At 40.3% G+C, this 20186-nt stretch overlaps 1 protein-coding gene across 3 annotated transcripts in view; it reads left to right on the plus strand.

Moving 5' to 3' along the window:
* KRIT1 (KRIT1 ankyrin repeat containing) overlaps positions 1-20186 on the plus strand; it is a 44898-nt gene that overhangs the window by 10760 nt on the left and 13952 nt on the right. For all 3 annotated transcript variants that reach the window (XM_032237693.1, XM_032237695.1, XM_032237694.1), the window contains exons 3-11: positions 1113-1272; positions 2002-2091; positions 5057-5186; positions 8168-8411; positions 8500-8615; positions 9955-10098; positions 15888-16044; positions 18390-18497; positions 18937-19093. In XM_032237693.1, the coding sequence (XP_032093584.1) occupies positions 1113-1272; positions 2002-2091; positions 5057-5186; positions 8168-8411; positions 8500-8615; positions 9955-10098; positions 15888-16044; positions 18390-18497; positions 18937-19093 (1306 nt within the window). The remainder of the gene's footprint in view (positions 1-1112; positions 1273-2001; positions 2092-5056; positions 5187-8167; positions 8412-8499; positions 8616-9954; positions 10099-15887; positions 16045-18389; positions 18498-18936; positions 19094-20186) is intronic.

A 20186-nucleotide genomic window follows, 5' to 3' on the forward strand; every position in this document is an offset into this window, starting at 1 on the left:
AGGGACCTTCAGGAGGTTTCCCTGAAGCCTTCAGAGCAGTCAAAACGACCCTCCGAACAAACTGGAAGTCCATACCTGAACTTACGGTTTGCCCATAGGACCATTTTTTTCCCACTCCGGAGGCTTCAGGGAAGCTCATGAAGCCTCCGGAGTGCCTCGGGGGGGGGTGCGGGGAAGGCGCTTATCGCCCTCCCCAGGCTCCTATAAAGCCTCTGGAGCTTGGTGAGGGCGAAAAATGGCTTTAAAAAATGGTGAACTCAGCTGGCCAGTGCGCGCATGCGTGCTGGCCAGCTGATAGGGCAGTGCCCCATGTACCCTGACAAATGGCTCTGTGTGCCACCTGTGGCACACGTGCCATAGGTTCGCCATCACTGTTGTAGGGCTTAGTCTTCCATCCTTCCATCATTGGCAAAATGAATACCTAGATTGTTGGGGACAATATGCTGACATTTGTAAACTTCTCAGAGAATTCTGTAAAGCACTGTGGAGCAGTATATAAGTCTTAAGTGCTATTGCTGTTCCTCTTTCTTTTTTCTTTATTATATAGTTCTTTAATAAATTTAAAACCATGTTAATTGTAATAATGAAGTAATTTCAACCATGAACTTTTAAAATTTTGGATTTAAAGCAACTCCATGATTAATGATCAGAACTGACTGAAACAAGTAATAGTGACAAAAGTTCTGTTGAAATGTATTTTGACAAATTAAAAATACAAAAGAAAATGTAATATTTTAAAAAAAGATTCATAGCAAAAAGTAATCTATACTTGATTTAGAACGAAGTCTTGTTCGTAAACACAATGCAATACTTTTGGAATATTTTCAGAAATTTCTTGACATAGTATTTAGTTACTTCTTTTATGAAGTCTACATATTTTTGTTGATTATTTCTGCTTCTGATACCAGTTTTATTGCATTTACTTTACATGCAGGAAAGTACGTCTCATTCTAGCATTGTTAGCTTTAAATTTTGTAAGTTATAATTTCCATAGGAGAATTTGGAGTTGGGAAAGATTAGATTCTATCATCCCAAAAGTTAGATATAGGTGTTAGATTATAAATAAATATGAATCTTTGTGTTTCAATAATATTTAATTTTATCATTGCAAGATTTTGTTACTTGAGGTTCCCATTGAAGGACATAAGAAAAAGAGAAGGAAAATGTTATTAGAGACTAAGATTCAGGAAGGCAGTGATACAACCCAAAGCATCTTGGACTATATACTAGAAACCACCAAACCAATTTCACCAGGAAATCAAGGGATTAAAGGTAATGATGATTTAATGCTTGCGTTCTGTGTTTTCCTATATCCAGCCATAAAAGAACATTTCCAAACTCTAATCCCATTAATTAATAATACTGCTTCATGCTTGGTAGCATTCAACCCAACTAAAATTTTGTTCTAATTCTCTGAAAAGATGCACTTTGACTTCTTTTTGCAGTATAGGATTATTTTATCTATCTAAAAAACATGGAAAGTTTTCTTGCTTTTAAATACTCTTTCTCTTGTCTCTTCCAATCTAATCTCTGATGCTTTGAGTAAGTCCTAAAATGTTGATATATGGTCAGAAAGATACACAAAAAAGCTTATATAATATTTATATAGCTTAGGTTTGTTAAAACCAATAATTTCTACTGAGCCTGGAAATTACAAATAGCTAATATGTGCTTTGCATCCTATTCCTAGAATCACATAAATGGATGTATTTTTAAAATTAATTAAAGCTTTCAAATAGCATTAAAGGCAATCTTTTGTAAGGTGGGACACTGGCATACTTAGTAAAATTGTTTAGAATCATCTGTGCTCATGACAGCTCTTTGAATTCACAAACATTTTTATATCCACTGTTACTTGCAAATCTGCAGGTTTTTCAAGAATCATCTTGAATTTTACATCCCCAGGCTGTCAGTCTAGTTTTTGGTATATTTTGTATGTGAAAATATAGAAAAATACTATTTCAATTATTTAATTGACAAATATTTTCTTATTATATGAAGGTAAAAGAGTTCTGCTAATGAAGACATTTCCTCTTGGGGAGGACTCAGGGAAGGATGCATCTCTTTTTGTTGTACCAACGGTTGTCAAAGGTAAGATAAAAAGTGCATTTTAAAAGTACAAGTGTTAACCAAAAGTTAGAAAATGTACTGCTTCTGTTTTTTTTAAAGAAGTCTCCCTCTATTAGTTTGGATGTGGCTGGTGTTGTTTTTTATTCATTGTTTTTTATGTGGCTGGTTGTTTATGTTTATGTTTATGTGATACGGATGAATAATTAATAATTATGCTGCTTATTTAACTAACCCCATTACTTTGTTTTGCTTAAATGTGCATTTTATGGTGTTTATGAAAACACATTTATGTCTCAGTCTTTATTTTTTATTGGTTATCTGTCAATGATCTCATTAGGATCTTTTTGTGAAATCAGCAATGAAGAAGAAAGCTGTAAGCCAGTAGTTCCCATTATGTAGGAAGATACTACAAATGATTCTTCTGCACACATTTTTTCTACACATCTAAGGATTTCCTTTTTTTCCCCTAGTGCAGTGATGGCGAACCTATGACACGCGTGTCAGTGCTGACACGCGTAGCCATTTCGGGTGACACGCACATGCTCCCCAAACTTGTTTCAGCGGCAGCTCTCAGCCTGGGCGGCAGCGTCACACAGGCTGTGGAAGGAGGAGGAGGAGGAGGAGGAGGGAACCAACCAAAGAGAGGCTTTTACCGGGTCTGCGCCCCACAGCCAGGATCGTCCTTGCGCCTCAAGCCGCGTTTCTTCCTGCAAAGCCCTTCGGGCAACCCGAGAGTTCCGCTTGACGCCAGAAGGGCTTTGCAGGAAGAAACGTGGCTTGAGGCGCCAGGACGGTCCTGGCTGTGGGGCGCAGACTCGGTAAAAGCTCTCTTTGGTTCCCTCCTCCTCCCCCTCCTTCCACAGCCTGCGTGACGCTGCCGCCCAGGCTGAGAGCTGCCGCTGCCGCTGCTGCACAACTGAGGGAGGGAGAGGGAAAGCAGAGGTAGCCTCAAATTCCACCGTTGGGACAGGGGAAAGGGCTTGTCCCTCAAGAGTGGGGGGGGATAGAGGTGGGAAGAAGGGGCCCGGCCTGTCCCCAGCGCCCCCCACAGACGGATTACGGATCGAACGCTTCTCTCTCTGCAGCCTTTTTCTGCAAGTCCCAGCTACTCAGCGGGGCGTCATCATTTCCGGGGGGTTGCAGTTTTCCAGCTCAGATATCAGGATCCGCCGGGATTAAGTGGGAGAAAACGCCGCTGGCCGAGCGGAACAAACACATCCAAAGGTTAATCTTATTTTACGAAAACACAACTTCCAAAAGTCGACCGTGGCCTCCGTCAAGAAGCTCTTCCCCCACCCCCCACCCATTCTGGGGTCTTGGTGTCCCTCGGCTAAGATCCACCCCGGAACGGGGGCAGCCCTCCTGTAATTCTGGCTGGGTTAAAGAGCAGGGATGGAGGAGCCATATCACACCTTCATTCAAAGGGTGGGGAGGGGGAGGCCCGATAAAGTCCCTCCCTTGGGGTGTCTGAAGTCCCAGCTGAAGCAGCCGAAGGAAAAAGGATAAGCATCCGTCGCTGCCCAATGGCGCTTGGGGGAACCCCGCTGGGCAGAGCCAGTCGAGGCTCATCCTGCAAATGAGGGTTTCCTTTGGGGAGGGCCAGGTGGTTTCAAGCACCCCAAACAGCCAATCTCTCTCTCTCCGTCCCCCTTCCTTTGCTCCTGGGGCTGCAGAACTTTCCATGGGCTCAACAGTAATTGAGTAAAATTCTAAGCCACTGCAGTAGCTGCTTTTTGGTTTTATTTTTTTTAATATTTATCAGTCTCTCTTTTAGTTGAAGAGTTGAAGTCCACAAGGCTTAAAGCTGTCAGGTTTGAAGACCCCTGGGGTTTTTTTCCTAAAGGGTTAGGGGTGCAAGGTTCTTGTAACTTGACAGCTTTAAGACTTGCACGCTTCAATGCCAGAGTTTCTGAGCCAACATTTTGGTTGCTAAGCAGGACCGTTGGTAAGTGATACTGATAATAATATCAAGGGCAACATACGAAATCGACTGATGAACAAAGAAGTTACTAAGCAGCTATGTTAAATAATTTGTTTTTGGTTTATTAAATACAATTATATTGCAATTATATATTTTTGTAGTTTAAACTATAAATTGCGCAAAATTATGTTTTTGTCGAAGTGACACACAACGCGAGTTATGCTCGATTTTTTGACGATTTTTGACACACCACGCCAAAAAGGTTGCCCATCACTGCCCTAGTGTGTCTACTGCTTGGTGGCTTGTGTGCTAATCTTTAAAAGCTGTCAGTGATGTAATTATCTGTATAAAACATTGTTTCACAAACATTATTTCAAATTGACTATGGAGATTCTCAATCATCCAGGCTAAAGATGATTTTCCAAAATGCAACTGGACTTTCTTGGTTTTTCTCCTTTGAAAGTGTTTCGTTTTTCATTCAAGAAGCTTCTTGGATATCAGAACTGAAAAAGCTTATTGGCCTTTGAAATGACATTACTCCAAGTTCCAAAGATAGATTTTGTGTTTTAAAACAAAGATGCTTTCTTTTAATTTCTTAAATTATAGTATTTTTTACTTTACCAGTTTATCACTTCACCAGTTTATTCTTGGGCTATAATAAGTTTACTATCAATTATCATTCATTGGATATTCATCTTCCTTAAGATGATTGATTTATCATTATTCTTAAACTAGGAACTTTGGCTGTTTGTTTACTAATAGCTTAGAGCCATAAGTCACATTTTTTTCTTTAGCTTATACAGTTTTGTTTAGACATTTACACTGACAGAAAAGAAGGGGGAGCAGCCAAGAATCCATTCTTGCTTAAAGTGATGTCTGAAGGACTACGATAGCAAATTATATGGCCTATGTAAGGGGTAAAAAATACGGCAGCAAAAGTATTTCTGTACAATCTAAGAGGGGTATGTTGAAAAATATACCTATAGGAATAAAAATATAAAAGTAAAATGTAAAAAAAAAAGACTAAAATGTGTTTTACCTGTTTAAACATTATTTTCTTTATAGATAATACAAAGTATGTTTACAGTCCTGGATGTCCAGTTTTCTACTGTTTACAAGACATCATGAGAGTCTGCAGTGAATCCAGTTCTCATTTTGCTACAATTACAGCTAGAATGTTACTTTTCTTAGATAAGTAAGAAATGTTTTTTTTTTAATTTTAAAATTGTTTCTGTAGGAAAATTACTCTCCCAGTAATTAACTTTTGTGATATACATACTGCCTGGTGCATAGAATGGAGAAATGCATTTTGTATCAAATACAGGTAGTCCTCAACTTACAGCAGTTTATTTAATGACTGTTCAAAGTTACAACAGCACTGAAAAATGTGGTTATGACCATTTTTCATAGTTACCACCAGGGGTGAAATCAACAAATGTGAGCGTCAAAAACGGGTCGTGATGACGTCCAGGTGGGTGGCCGAAGCCTACCACACCACCGCTACTGGTTCGCCTGAACCAGATAGAACTGGCTGAATAGCACCACTTTTTACTGCCTTTGCAGCATGATCATGTGCTTAGCAAATGGTTTATATTTATGTCTGTTGCTGCATCCCAATGTCATGTGATCACCTTTTGCACCCTTCTGACAAGCAAAGTCAATGGGGAAGCCAGGTTCACTTAATATCCAGGTTACTAACTTACCAACTGCAGTGATTCACTTAACAACTGTGGCAAGAAAAGTTATAAAAACTGTGGCAAAACTTATTTAACAAATGTTGCACTTCACAAGATAAATTTTGGACTCAGTTGTGGTTGTAAGTCAAGAACTACCGTGTTTCCCCGAAAATACGACATGTCCTGATAATAAGGCCATGCCACATTTTTCTGGTGGGCAAAAATATAAGCCCTCCCCCACAAGTAAGCCCCCTGGACAACCCCGCACTTCCAGCCAGACAAAGCAGCGCTCACCAACCTAGCAGTGTCCCGAAGATGCCAAGCTGTGGGAACCGGGAGGGAGGCAAAAGTGGTGATCGCATTGTTCGGCACTTTTGGGATACCACTAAGTTGGTGAGCAGTTCTGTGCCCAGCTAAAAGGGGGGCTGCTGGGGGGCTGCTCGCTTGTGAGTGGGCTGCCAAAGAGCCGGGCACAGCCTCATAGGCAAATGGCTGTGTTGCGCTGTTGCAACAGTGCAACACAACAGCAATGAAGTGACCATATTCAAGAGCAGCCGCCAGGCAAATCCCCTTTCCAGCTGGGCACAGCACCATTCACTGACCTAGGGGTATCGCCAAGCTCCGTGAGCGCCTGTTTGTCACCGCCCGGCTCTCTTGCTGCCTTCAAAATGCCAGTGAATGGTGCTCTACACGGCTGGAGAGGGGGGGGGGTTGTGTGAGCAGCTGTTCCGCTCCTGCTCCCGTGCCTGCCAGTCTCACGATGCCCTGGCTTAGCTCTCCCTGCAGAGCCAGGGCACCGCTGCTGCCACCGCCATCCCAGCATGGGTTTTTCGGCAGGTTCCAAACCGAGTCTTCCAGCAGTGACTGTTCTGGGCATACACTCTATGGTTGTACGCTCTGCCAGCAGCTCGCCCACAACCATAGAGCGTACATCCAGACTCGGTTTGGAAGCCAGCGAAAAAGCCATGCTGGGATGGTGGTGGCAGCGGAGGCGCTCTGGCTCTGCAGGGAGAGCTGGGCTAGGATATCGTGAGGCTGGGAGGTGCGTAAGCAAGAGCGGAACAGCCGCTCGCGCAACTCCCTCTCCAGCCATGTAGACCACCATTCACTGGCATTTCGAAGGTGCCAAGCTGCTGGAGCTGGGTGGTGGCAAACAGGCGCTCATGTGGCTTGGCGATACTCCTAGGTCAGTGAATGGTGCTGTGCCCGGCTGGAAAGGAGGTTTGCCGGGTGGCTGCTCGTAAGCGTGGTCGCTTCATGATTGTTGTGTTGCGCTGCTACAACAGGGCAACACAGCCATTTGCTCATGAGTCTGCTCACAAGAGAGCAGCTGCCTGGCAACCCCAAAACAATAAACCCTCCCCTTATAATAAGGCCCAAGCCATATTTTGTGAGTAAAAAGAAAATATTTTATTTTTATGTTTTATTTTCGGGGAAACACGGTACCTGTATGAAATAAAAACTATGGGACTGAAATTCAGCTGAATCTTTCTGATTAAGTCATAATTCATCTCAATGAAACTCAGAAGATTTTGATAATTATAAGTTTCAGCGCCCCTCCTCCCCCAATAGAAAACATTCTGGAGAGGTCTCAGAGAGCAAATACAGTGAGGGGTCAGTGTTTTTCATGCTTTTCTTTCTCCATGGGTGGTATGCCAGCCTGCGTATCCTTACACCTAGCTGGTGGAACTGCATAATGCCACCTTTAAAGTCAAATGCAATCTATTCAACAAGCTCCTCTGTCTCATTTGGGAAAGTAAAAGGAAAGAGAGATTGGATAGATAGGATGTAGTATGGTTGAATAGAAGGGCAATGGACAAATGGGGTTGTGTCTGAATTCAAGCCTGACATATCCAACCTGCCATTCATTCTTTACATCTTGCTGCTACCATTCTTTCCCTTACTTCTCCATAGCTCCTGTTATCATATCCTGTCATTAGTGGTTTTGGGTTTTTCCGATTCTTCTCGCCCTAAAATACTTATGTTTTGAGCATTACAGGTTTCATATCCATGCCCTGGAGAAATGTTTTAATCTAAGCATGAATCATCCACAAATAGTTCTTCCATGCATGTCCCAAAATGTATCTGTATGTACATTCCTGCCAGAACTCACACTTTAAAAAGGGTGGAGTTAGGAAGAAATATTAACAGTATATATAAAACAATGGCCATCATTTATAGAAGGAGCAGTGTGGGTCAATCATCCTGTTTCTTGTCTGATTGCATGGGTAATACTGGTGAGTCTAATCTAGGGGTGAAATTCAGCAGGTTCTGACAGGTTCTGGAGAACCGGTAGCGGAAATTTTGAGTAGTTCGGAGAAGCAGGAAATACCACCTATGGCTGGCCCCAGAGATTTTGCCATATCCTTCCCCTGGAGTGGAGTGGGAAGGGAGATTTTGCAGTATCCTTCCCCTGCCACATCCACCAAGCCACACTCACAGAACCAGTAGTAAAAAAAAATGGAATTTCACCACTGGTCTAATCCATTCTTTTTTGCAGATGGTTAGAAGAACGGCACTTGCAATCACATTCAATCCCAGCTTTATTCAGACCATCTCCTTTAGAGCGGATTAAAACAAACGTTACAAACCCCGCTTATGCTGTTGAACCCGGACAGAGCGAGAGTTCCCTTCACATGGGATACACTGCGTTGGAGATCAAGAGCAAAATGCTTGCGCTAGAGAAGGCAGACATATGTATTTACAACCCTTTATTTGGATCTGATCTTCAGTATACCAACAGAGTAAGAAGAAATAATGATTAATATCACTTTTAGGCTTCATATTTTCATTTTGGGTTTTAAACTTTCTTAAATTCTGCAATATTTCCAGGTGGACAAAGTGGTTATAAATCCTTATTTTGGACTTGGAGCTCCAGATTATTCGAAAATACAGATTCCAAAACGGGAAAAGTGGCAACGAAGCATGAGCAGTGTCATGGAAGACAAGTACTATTTTATTTTTATTCATTTTTATTCTTTGTTGTTTTGTCCAGTCAGTCATAATTTACTTTAGAGGCAAGTGCTCTCAATGCTGCCCTGTCAAGCACAACTTCTTTTAACTGTTGGATATTCATCTTTGTATCATGTTTTATTTTATCAAGCCAGCATGTTCTTCGCTTGCCCTTCTTCTTGTTCGACTAACCATTCCCAGCATCATTGACTTCTTCAACAAATTTGCACAGAGGACATGGGCATAGTAAATCAGATGTAGTCTTAGAATTTTAGCTTCTAATGATGTGTCTGGTTCTATACGATTCAGCACCCTCTATTGGTTGTTATGGCTGTCAACATGCAATAATTTATGCCACACCACAGTGCAAAGGTGCCAATTTTAATTGTATTTTTCTTTATGTACACTGAGAGCATATGCACTAAAGATAAATTCTTTTGTGTGTCCAATCAAACTTGGCCAATAAAGAATCCTATTCTATTCATACAAATAGTTTTCACATTTTTTTAAAAAAAAATGCCTTTCATAAGCTTTATTTTATGATTTTGTTATTGCTTTTGGTAGAGCCAAATTTATTTAGGAAAAGGATGGGAGTTGGCAGCTAAATATCAATACCAAACCAAACTTTGTTGATACAAAAACCTACACAGATTCAGTCGTAGTTAATATTTGAATAGGAGCCCCAAAAGGAAACCGTAGAGCAGTAATCTAGACTGGGTAGCCACAAAAAAATCATGAAACCAAACTATTTCTAGTTCTGCAAAAAAAACTATGTAGATGAGTCTATGAAGGCATTGGGAATTGAATTCAGCATGAAGCAGACCTTTCTTTCAGCTTTTTAAAAGGTTTTGTCAAAAGAATAGAATAGAAAAGAATAGAATTCTTTATTGGCCAAGTGTGATTGGACACACAAGGAATTTGTCTTTGGTGCATATGCTCTCAGGGTACATAAAAGAAAAAATATGTTCGTCAGGAATCATAAGGTACAACACTTAATGATAGTCATAGGATACAAATAAGCAACCAAATCATACTAGGAAACAATCAATATGTAAGGATACAAGCAACAAAGTTACAGTAATACAGTCATAAGTGGGAGGAGATGGGTGATAGGAACGATGAGAAGATTAATTGAATGGATTTTTAAAATGAAATGTTACTGGATTAGATCTGTGAAATGTAATATAAATTTGGCATATAATTTGTTCAAGTGCATTCATATACTGCATTAGAAAATATTCATATGCTGTTTTGTACACATTCATAATATTTTATATTCAAACTGCTTTTTATTGGGACACAATTTAAATGTTACGTCTTTTTGATTCCTCTTAGGGAACGTCAGTGGGTTGATGATTTTCCTCTTCATCGAAGTGCTTGTGAAGGTGATACTGAATTACTGAGTCAACTTTTGGATGAAAAATTCTCTGTAAATCAGTTGGATAGTGATCACTGGGCACCTATCCATTATGCATGCTGGTGAGTTCAATGCAGTTGCAGGTCAAACTACAATTGTTCAGAACCCAAGTGATTTTAATATAGAAAAAGTTTATTGCAAAGTTATAGTGACTAAAGTCACAATGCCACGCTTGTGTCTCCCTCCTGTGTTAATCCTTGAGGTTATAAAACAAAGCTGATCCAACAGCCATCCAGCTCCACCTCTGATATAGCTGAAGATTCCCGGACAAAAAAAGATAACAAAAACATGTCAAATGCTTTTGACCAAAAAAAAAAGGGAGGCGGAGGGACAAAAAACATTGGTCTTTTGATGGAGTAGATCAGCCATCAACATTCCAGGTTAACAAGAAAATTACATCATCACTCAAAGATAATCAAATGGCTTGAATTTGATTTTGGTGAGCTAATGACCTGAGATCATTGCATTGAGCTGCAGAGCTGATAGCAAACAACCAAGCATCCTGCAAGAGTTAGCTTGTCTCATGCAAATTCCTGGGAATCTTGTTCTCAGAATACGAAATCAGCACAGTCCAATAAATTTTGCATTTCAGGGACATTGTTCAGCAACAATTGATGGTTCTTGCTGTATGCTGCTCTACCTGATTGGATCAGAAAGAAGTCTGCTTCCTGCCCAATGTTTCCTCTAAGCTGTGTGGGTGCGCGGCCGTGCATGTGGCAACAAAACACCGTAGTTTCCAACTGCCGCACGGTGGTTTTTGTGAGATGCCTTCCACAATAATAGGAGAGGAGAGCCAGCCTGGAGACGGGCAATCACAAGGCAGAAAGTAGCTGAGAGAAGGGATGTGGGGGTTGGAAGAAGGCATGGGATGGGCTCCCAGTAGCGGCTGCTCGGATTTGGAGAGAAAGAGAGAGGGGGGGCAGGAGGGGGAGGGAGAGAGAAACTGCAGGGGGTGTCCCCAAGTCTAGGGCAGTCATTCTATGGGAAGGTTGCCTCTTGGAAGGAATGACCCGGCTTGGCTCCCGCTTTCGATCTGCCGCCCAATGACCGAACGAGAAGCGAAGAGCCAGGAGAGACAAGCCAGGAGAGACAAAGCAGCAGCCAAGCCGGGTCATTCCTTCCAAGAGGCAACTTTCCCATCAAATGACTTGCTACCCAAGACTCGAGGAAACCCTCTGCAGTCCCTTCATCTGGCTGGGATGCCAGCCAAGAGTGTTGGGCTGAAGGAAGGAGGGATACTCTCTCTCTCTAGAGAGAGAGAGAGAGAGAGAGGGAGAGAGAGAGAGAGAGTGAGTGAGTGTTAGTTGGTAGGCAGACTTAGCACTTTGTTAAGTTTGTTTCTCTGTGTGTTGTATATATATGTTTGCGTTTGTGTGTGTGTGTGTGTATGTATATGTGTGTGTGTGTGTGTGTGTGTGTGTGTGTGTGTGTGTATGTATGTATGTATGTATGTATGTATGTATTTAGTGTCACAACCCCTGGTATGCCCAAATATGGGAGGAAGCCTACTGCTTCCTTTCTCTGTCTATCGGCTCGTCATAAGAGACCATCCAGACAGAAATCCAATATTTTTACTGTTGCCTTTGTTACATTTGTGTTGTATTTGTGCTGATAATCTCCCTTTATTTATTTATCAGTACAAATACAACACACACACACACACACACACACACACACACACAAACATGTCTTCATGGGTGCAATTGTGCAAGCATTTTTTTTCTCTTTAAAAGAATTTTTGGATTTCACCTCACCAAACCTTTAAGACTGAAAGAATTAGAGTTGATATAGCCCAGGTTCGAATCCCAGTAAGGGTATGGCTAGCTGATGAGAGCTAAATAGCTTGAAATAGATCTATACTAGTCTCCCTTTATTTATTTATCAGCACAAATAACACACACACACACACACATGTCTCCATGGGTGCAATTGTGCAAGCATTTTTTTTCTCTTTAAAAGAATTTTTGGATTTCACCTCACCAAACCTTTAAGACTGAAAGAGTTAGAGTTGACATATAAAGACATTGTCAATCGAGATACTGTTAAATTGATAGACAATTATGGACTTTCTTGATTATATCCTCCTTAGAAAGAATATGCTACTGTATAGTTGAGAAAAAGATCAAACTTCATTCCATGGAAACCCAACAAAGTTCATAGGGAGGGTTTCTTTCTATGATGGGCTTCTTGGGTCAACAGTGAATATCAGTTATCAAAAATGTAGGTAGAAAATTAAGCAGGCAATAGGCAATTACAAAAAGGAAAGCCAACTTTCTGTTTCTTTGCACTTAGTGATTTATAAATAGACTAATGTTCTGAAAATCTGACCTAAATTACTATATATTTTAAATAGCTGTAAAGCTGTGCTGAAAAAGTTGTTCTCAAATTATTGTGATAAATTCAATAAAAAGAAGGGAATTCTTGATGAACTTAAGGAGAAATGAGAGTATTGGCTAGGAAATGGACAAATACAATTACCAATTAAAGAGAATATTTGCACCTCAGGGTTGAAATGAGATGTTCTCTCTTACTCTTTCCTCTTCCTCTCTTCTCTCTCTGTCACTCTCATCCTCTTTCTCTTTGTCTCTCTTCTCTTTGTCTCTCCTTTTCCATTCTTCTGTTACTTTCTCTCTCCTCCCTTCTCTCGCCTCTTTGTCTCTTTTTTGTCTCTCACTCTCTTTCTCTTTGTCTCTCTTTCTCTCTCCTTCTTTTCCACTCTTCTGTCACTTTCTCTCTCCTTCTCTGTCTCTTTGTGTCTCTCTTCCTTCTTTTTTCTTCCTCTCTTCCTCTCTCCCACTCTTTTATCACTTTCTCTCTACTGCCCAACCTGTCCCCATACTTAGCTTCGACTGATCATGTTTGCAATAATTTACCTTCTTTTCTAAATAGGCACAGTTCCCTTAGCGGATCTCTTGCTCGCTCACTCAAACACACACACACACACACAAACACACTCACACACATTCACGCACACACAAAACCATTTTTCTCCATTCCAATTCGGATCCTATAAATCAATTGCTCTGTGAAGCATCTGTGAAAAAAATTCAGGTGCTCAGGCATGAAAATGTGCCGCTCAAACACTATACTTTTCCGCACACACTGAAAAAAAAATTAGAGGGGACATTGTTCCTGCCCCCTGTTTGTTGCTTATAAATCCAATTGGATGTAGCAATAGCAATAGCATGTAGATTTATATTCTGCTTCATAGTGCTTTACAACCTTCTCGAAGCGGTTAGCAGAGTCAGCATATTGCACCCAATATCTTGGTGTGTTTGAAAAGATTCTCAGTTATCCAGGTCAAGGTTGTCTCAAAAGTGTTTTTTCAAGGGGCAATTGGACTTTCTGGTTTTTCTTCTAAAACATTTCGCTTCTCATCCATGAAGCTGGCTGGATGGTAGGGAAGAAACTTCTTGGATGAGAAGCGAAACATCTTCAAAGAAAAACCAGAAAGTCCACCTGCCTCTTTAAAAAGCACTTTTGGGACATGGATGTTTGATATAGCTGACCTAGAGTTGAATGGCGGTTTAATCTTTTCGATTAAAACTCTGCTGGACAATATTTCAAATAAATCTAAATACATTCTCATCTTAAAGAACATCAGTAGGATGGTAAGTTTTTTGAATCTGTTACGATTTAAGACACTTGGGAGCCATTCAGAAGCCCATAGATCTCTCTGGCCATGCTGGCAGTAAGTTGACTCAGAGAAATTACTGCTGTTAAAATTCCAGCATTTGATATTACAGCTATTTACTATACGCTGAGAGCAGTCTGTCGTGTCTGCCATAAGCAATTTGAATTACAAAGATTCTTCTGTAGCAGCTGTGGGAGCTTTAGTATATGTGAAGCTCACCCGTTTTCAGAGATGGGTTCCTATTGGAACCCATCCCTGAACTAGTTCTATCGGCGGCACCATAGGCTCCACCATCTTGTTTTTTGCTTCTGCACATGTACAGAAGCTATTTTTTCGCTACTGCGCATGCGCGTGCATGAAGCGCACTCATGCCCGAAGTGTGTCCCTCAGCAAACCGGCAGTAAAAGAATCCAAAACCCACCCCTGCCCGTTTTGCCTTGTCAAACTTTAAAGAGTATTCAGGTACTGTGGCATTTTGTCAGATTGTCTTAATTTTTCTTTACTTGGCCCAGATAAAAGGGTTAAATGGACCACCTTGATAGACATGAATGGTCCAGTTTCGTGCTTTTAAATTTAAACTTATATATTATCTTTCAGCATGTCTGTTCATATTTTATGACTGAGAACTGTTCAAACTAATGGAGATCAAAATTTAATCTGAGTGCAGGCACTGTTCTGCCATATACTCTATTGAATTTTCCCAAGGGAACTTCTTCCTCTTCTGATTTCAGCTTAAGCTTGTTTTTAATTCCTAAAGGTTGGTAGATGGACTAATTAGCTGGAATGGTGACCCACAATGAGAATCCATGAGGGAGTCCTAACTCCCATTTTGTTCTTCTTTTAATAGATAGTAATGCTCCGATAGCTGTTGTTTTTCTGTTTCCATTTGAAAGTTCCATTCTAAGGCATCAAATTTGTTTGAAATAAAGGAAGCATTTGTTTTACTTACAGATTCTTGTCTTGTAAAATGCTCTATCTTTGTTTGTTTGACTGATTTCTGTAAGGGAGAGAGTCCGGGCTAATGACATGTCATTCTTTCTTTTCCTGATATCATCCTAGTCCAAAAAAAATTCTTTATCTATGCTTTTTCCCTCCACATTTGTTCCACCCAAACTGTATAACTTGAATTTAAAAGAAATCTCATTAAAAACTGCTAAAAACTAATTATAGTTAAAATAAAAGGAGCTACAAGAAAATGCGTGTTACTGAGCTTATAGTTTTGCTCAATACGATGAGTATTGCAATACTATACTTGATTAGGATTTTGTAATATGAGCAAAATCTACCTTCCATATCCTATACTGGGAAGTTTGAATTCCATTAATAATATTCCAAGAGAGAGATTATTGTGCTACACTGCAAATCCAAATGATATATATCAAATATATGATATTTGTCCGTCATCAACACACCTATACTACCCCATGATAATAATAGTATTTCAAAAACTTCTGATTTATTTATTGGTTGTGAAAAGATGTTGTGGCAACTCAAATATAATTTTTTTTGTGGAGTCTTCATAAACCAGTTAGTACCTGGTTGTCATCAGCTGAGTTTTTGCAATTTGCTTTGCTGCTATGAGCTCTCTTCCTGCTGTACTATCCCTTTAATCTTGGTTGAGAATGATGGACATTCTTTTTTAAAGCCATTGGCAGTAATATTAGAAAGGTAAAGTGTTAATTTGTCTGGCCCTCATACTAGGACTGGGACTGGGCTTTGTATAATTGTGGTAATATTCACTACTAACCACTAGAAAGAATGAGATAATTGGTTTTATTCTTGTTAGAACATATAGATGGTTGTATATATGTTGTATGTTCAAAACCCTATTGGAATTAAAACTCAGAGGCTATGAACATTTTATTAGAAAAATCTGGGTGAAATAGTGGTAGATAAAAATATCTGCTCTCCTTAATATATTGGAAAAAATAACTTATAATTCATTTAGAATCACAAAGACACACACAATTAATTATTTTAAATTAGATTGCACCTGTATTCTGAGGTAGGCAATGTATTAATTCAAGACATCTGTCATGTAGTTTGTTACCAGAATTATTGATGAGCAAGATTAATGCTTTGGAGGGTTTCTAGAATTATACATGTTTCTATATAGTTTTTTTATTTTTTATAAAGGTGCCAATCTCACAAAGAAGTGACTCTAGGTTGAATAAAATAAAGTCCTTTTTTCTTTTCTTTTTTTTTCTTTTTGGGCAGGTATGGAAAAGTAGAAGCGACACGAACGCTATTAGAGAAAGGAAAGTGCAACCCAAATTTGTTGAATGGACAACTCAGCTCCCCTCTTCATTTTGCTTCTGGTGGTGGTCATGCTGATATTGTTCAGATTCTCCTAAACCATCCAGAAATTGACAGAGTAAGGTTTTTTTTTTTACCAGATGCAGTTAAACTTGCTTAAAGGGACCCGTTTGGTCCTTTGAATGATAAAAGTAGGTGTGCTTTTTGGCATCACTGTGGTACTTAAGGTACATTCCTTAAGATTCTTAAGGAAGAACTGATTTATCTTGCAGGGTTTTTGATTCGCTATTGCTACAGTAATGATTAGCCGTTGGTTACTTACCTGATACACCCGTTCTCCAAATGGTGGAGGCATCATCCAGACATGGGTTATTTCAGCCAGTATCCAATAGGCCTGGGTCTACCAAATTGATAAGTCACGCCCTCCATGCTAGCGGTTCACCAACAAAAGGGCGAACGACAAAACCGCGCCCGACTAAACCGCGTCGCTGACATCATCAACAGGGCGACAACAGCGCAGAGAAAGAAGCACACTGTAAACCCTAAACCTAAACTTAACCCCTAACCCTAAACCTAACCCTAAACCTAATCCTAAACCTAGCCCTAAACCTAACCCTTAACCTAATCCTAAACCTAACCCTAACCCTTAATCTAACCCTAACCCTAACCCTAACCCTTAACCTAACCCTAAACCTAACCCTAACCCTTAACCTAACCCTAAACCTAAACCTAAACCTAACCCTAAACCTAACCCTTACCTTAAGTTAAATCGGCTTTCTTTCGACACGCTATTTAAAGCGCCCTTCTTTCTCCATGCTGGCTGTTGTCAGCGTGTTGATGACGTCAGCAACGCGGTTTAGTCGGGCGCGGTTTTGTCGTTCGCCCTTTTGTCGGGTTACACATGCTAGCTCCCCCCTGCTTAGACGAAGGAAGAATAAAGGTAGACTGCTGTGTCAAATCTCAGATAAAATATGTGATCTCTTCTTGTCAAGGCAAAAAACAAAGATTAGTCCGAACAACACTCACAGGGTGGGGCTGGATGATGTCTCCACCATTCGGAGAAGGGACGTATCAGGTAAGTAACCAACACCCATTCTCCCAGTAGGTGGAGACATCATCCAGATATGGGACATGCCAAAGCCTATTCTGTCCCACGGGGTGGGGGTGGGGGCAAAATGAGGATTTAGGATTCTTTGTGGGCCACCACCCACTGCAATATTTGCCATCCGAAGGCTGCATCTGCCAATGCATATCTGTCTAGCCTGTAGTGGCGGATGAACGAAGATGGTGTGGTCCACGTTGCCTCCCTGCATATCTCCTCCAAGGGGGCCTGAGAAGACCAGGCAGCTGAGGTGGCAGCGCTGCGTATGAAGTGTGCCGTAATTTGTTGGGGAACCAGAAGAGAGAGAGCTATATATGCTCTGGAAATCGTTGAGCGAACCCAACGTCCAAAGTCTGTAGAAGAAGCCTTGGATCCCTTCTTACCTCCAGGTTGGAATCGGACAAAGAGAGCCTCTGAACGTCAGAATTCCGCAGTGCATTTGATGTATACTCATAAAGCCCGACGCACATCAAGACAGTGCCACTTACGTTCCAGCCGATGAGATGGATTGGATCAAAAGTCAGGAAGCAACTCCTAGCACCAGATAGCGAATTTATCAAGTTTAGAATTTAGAATAGCCAATATATCGAATCAAAGGGAATTTACAGAATTTTATCCAATTATGAGAAAAAAATTATTGGAGAGATCACCAGACACAGCCAGTCCAAGGAACGGACTGAGTCTAAGCTTGGAGGAGCTAGCATAGAGGGCGTGACTTATCAATTTGGTAGACCCAGTCCTATATCTGGATGATGTCTCCACCTACTGGGAGAATAACATCAATGCCAGCCTTTGAACAGTGTACGCAATTGACTTTTTCCTAGAAAAGACTGGAAAGTCTCAGAAGTGCTCTTATTTATATTTAGAAATGGTTTAAACTTCAAACCTAAAAATCCATGTATTGGAAAGCATAGATGAATATGGAGACTTTTAGACAATAACTTAAGAAAGCTTTTGGGACGGGAAAATTATTGTACGTGTTGCAGTTCTTATCAAAACTATAATAATATTATAATATGTGTTTTACAAAAAACAATCTCAGGTACAAGTGCCTCCAATTTTAGAAATGGTTGTAAAAGACACTTCACTGAAATCCTGGAGAAATCAAGAACTTTTGTTATGTTGAGCACCAAAAAATGAAAAGAAAAGAAAACATAAAGGCATCCAAAATCTCATGAAAATTTAGTTTTTGAAAATATTTTGTGAGATTTCAATGACTTTTTAAAAATTATTAAATAACGGTGGTGTAAAATATATGTAAAAATTACTGAGTTAGATAAACTCAGGTCTCACTAAAGGGAAAGTACATTTGATTTTACATTTACAAAAATGTATTTTTAAGTTGTCTTATTTCTGTGTAGCACATCACTGATCAACAAGGAAGAACACCATTGAATATCTGTGAAGAAAACAAACAAAATGAATGGGAAAAAACAGCTACGTTACTTAAGGAGGCTATTAATAAACAAGTAGGCATAATGTTTCTAATATTGTAATACCTACATTTTATAGGTTAAAAAGGTTTACATAAAAAAATAACCTATTAAGTGACTGATTTTGGACCATTGCAGCAAGGCTAAGAACTAAAACCTCTGTTAAAATTAATAACATAATGTAATAAATAATGGTTTTCTAAAACGGACTGTTTCTTTTGCCTTTTAATTTTCTTATGTTGCTTTCTATCAGTATGATATGGTTTCGGTAGATTAAAACTTTTCTGATATTGTTGGTATTTCATGGTGAACTCTAATGCTCCTTCTGACCTTTGCACAGAGAAGGGGATGAAAAACCTTGTTTTGACCTTCAAGGATGCTCATTAATTGTAAAAGGGATAGTTCCAATAACTATGTATTTCTTTTGCTATCAATGCTGATCAATTTGCTGATCTTCGCCTTCAATTTTCTATAGTATGAAAAAGTACGAATTTATCGAATGGATGGTTCATATCGTTCTGTGGAATTGAAATATGGAAACAATACTACTGTGCAGCAGATAATGGAAGGCATGCGTCTTTCTCAAGAGACACAGCAATACTTCACTATTTGGATCTGTTCTGAAAACCTTAGTAAGTAATTAAAATGCTTTTGTTGATTCTGAAATATGCTGATTTTAGAGTTTTTACTTTTACTTCTAATAGTATCAATAGCTGTAGAAATTATATATGGGTAGTGGGATGCATGGCTCAGTGGCTAAGACGCTGAGCTTGTCGATCAGAAAGGTCGACAGTTCGGCGGTTCAAATCCCTAACGCCATGTAACAGAGTGAGCTCCCGTTACTTGTCCCAGCTACTGCCAACCTAGCAGTTCAAAAGCATGTAAAAATGCAAGAAGAAAAATAGGGACCACCTTTGGTGGGAAGGTAATAGCACTCTGTGCACCTTTGGCATTTAGTTATGCCGGCCACATGACCACAGAGAAGTTTTTGGACAGCACTGGCTCTTCAGCTTTGAAATGGAGATGAGCACCACCCCTTAGAGTTGGGAACGACTAGCACGTATGTGTGAGGGGAACCTTTACCTTTACCTTAGTCCTTGATTGTTACCACAATTGAGTCCAAAATTTCTGTTGCTAAGTGAGTCAGTTGTTAGTGAATTTGCTCCATTTTACAGTCTTTCTTGTCACAGTTTTAAGTGAATCACTGCAGTTGTTGAGTTAGTAACATGGCTATTAAGTGAATCTGGTTCTGCATTGACTTTGCTTGTTAGAAGGTCACAAAAGTTGATCACATGATTCCAGAAGACTGCAGCTGTCATAAATATGTGTCAGTTGCCAAGCTTCTGAATTTTGATCATGTGACAGTGAGGATGCTACTGTTGTAAATGTGAAAAGTGTGAATTCTTCTCCAGCGAAGTCCTGGCCCACAATGAATGGCCCACAGAGGAGCCCCACACTGTCCACCTGCGGCCTTACTCCCAAGTCAATCCTTGTACCTTATCCATTGCCTTAGTCCGGCAACTGAGAGCTAGCGCACCCTGGGAACAGGCTCCAGCTGTTTGTCTGACTCCAAAGGCAGCTGATAAACTGTCATACGGCCTTGATTCCACCTCTGCTTCCAACCCAGAGTCCTTGTCAGAGTCTTCCCCAAACTCCAGGACTGACCCATGTTCCTCCCCAACCTCTTCCCTGTCTAAATCTGCTGCCAGTTCTGCTGGCTGCTGG

The sequence above is a fragment of the Thamnophis elegans genome, chromosome Z, assembly GCF_009769535.1.
Source record: "Thamnophis elegans isolate rThaEle1 chromosome Z, rThaEle1.pri, whole genome shotgun sequence".
Classification (NCBI taxonomy): domain Eukaryota; kingdom Metazoa; phylum Chordata; class Lepidosauria; order Squamata; family Colubridae; genus Thamnophis; species Thamnophis elegans.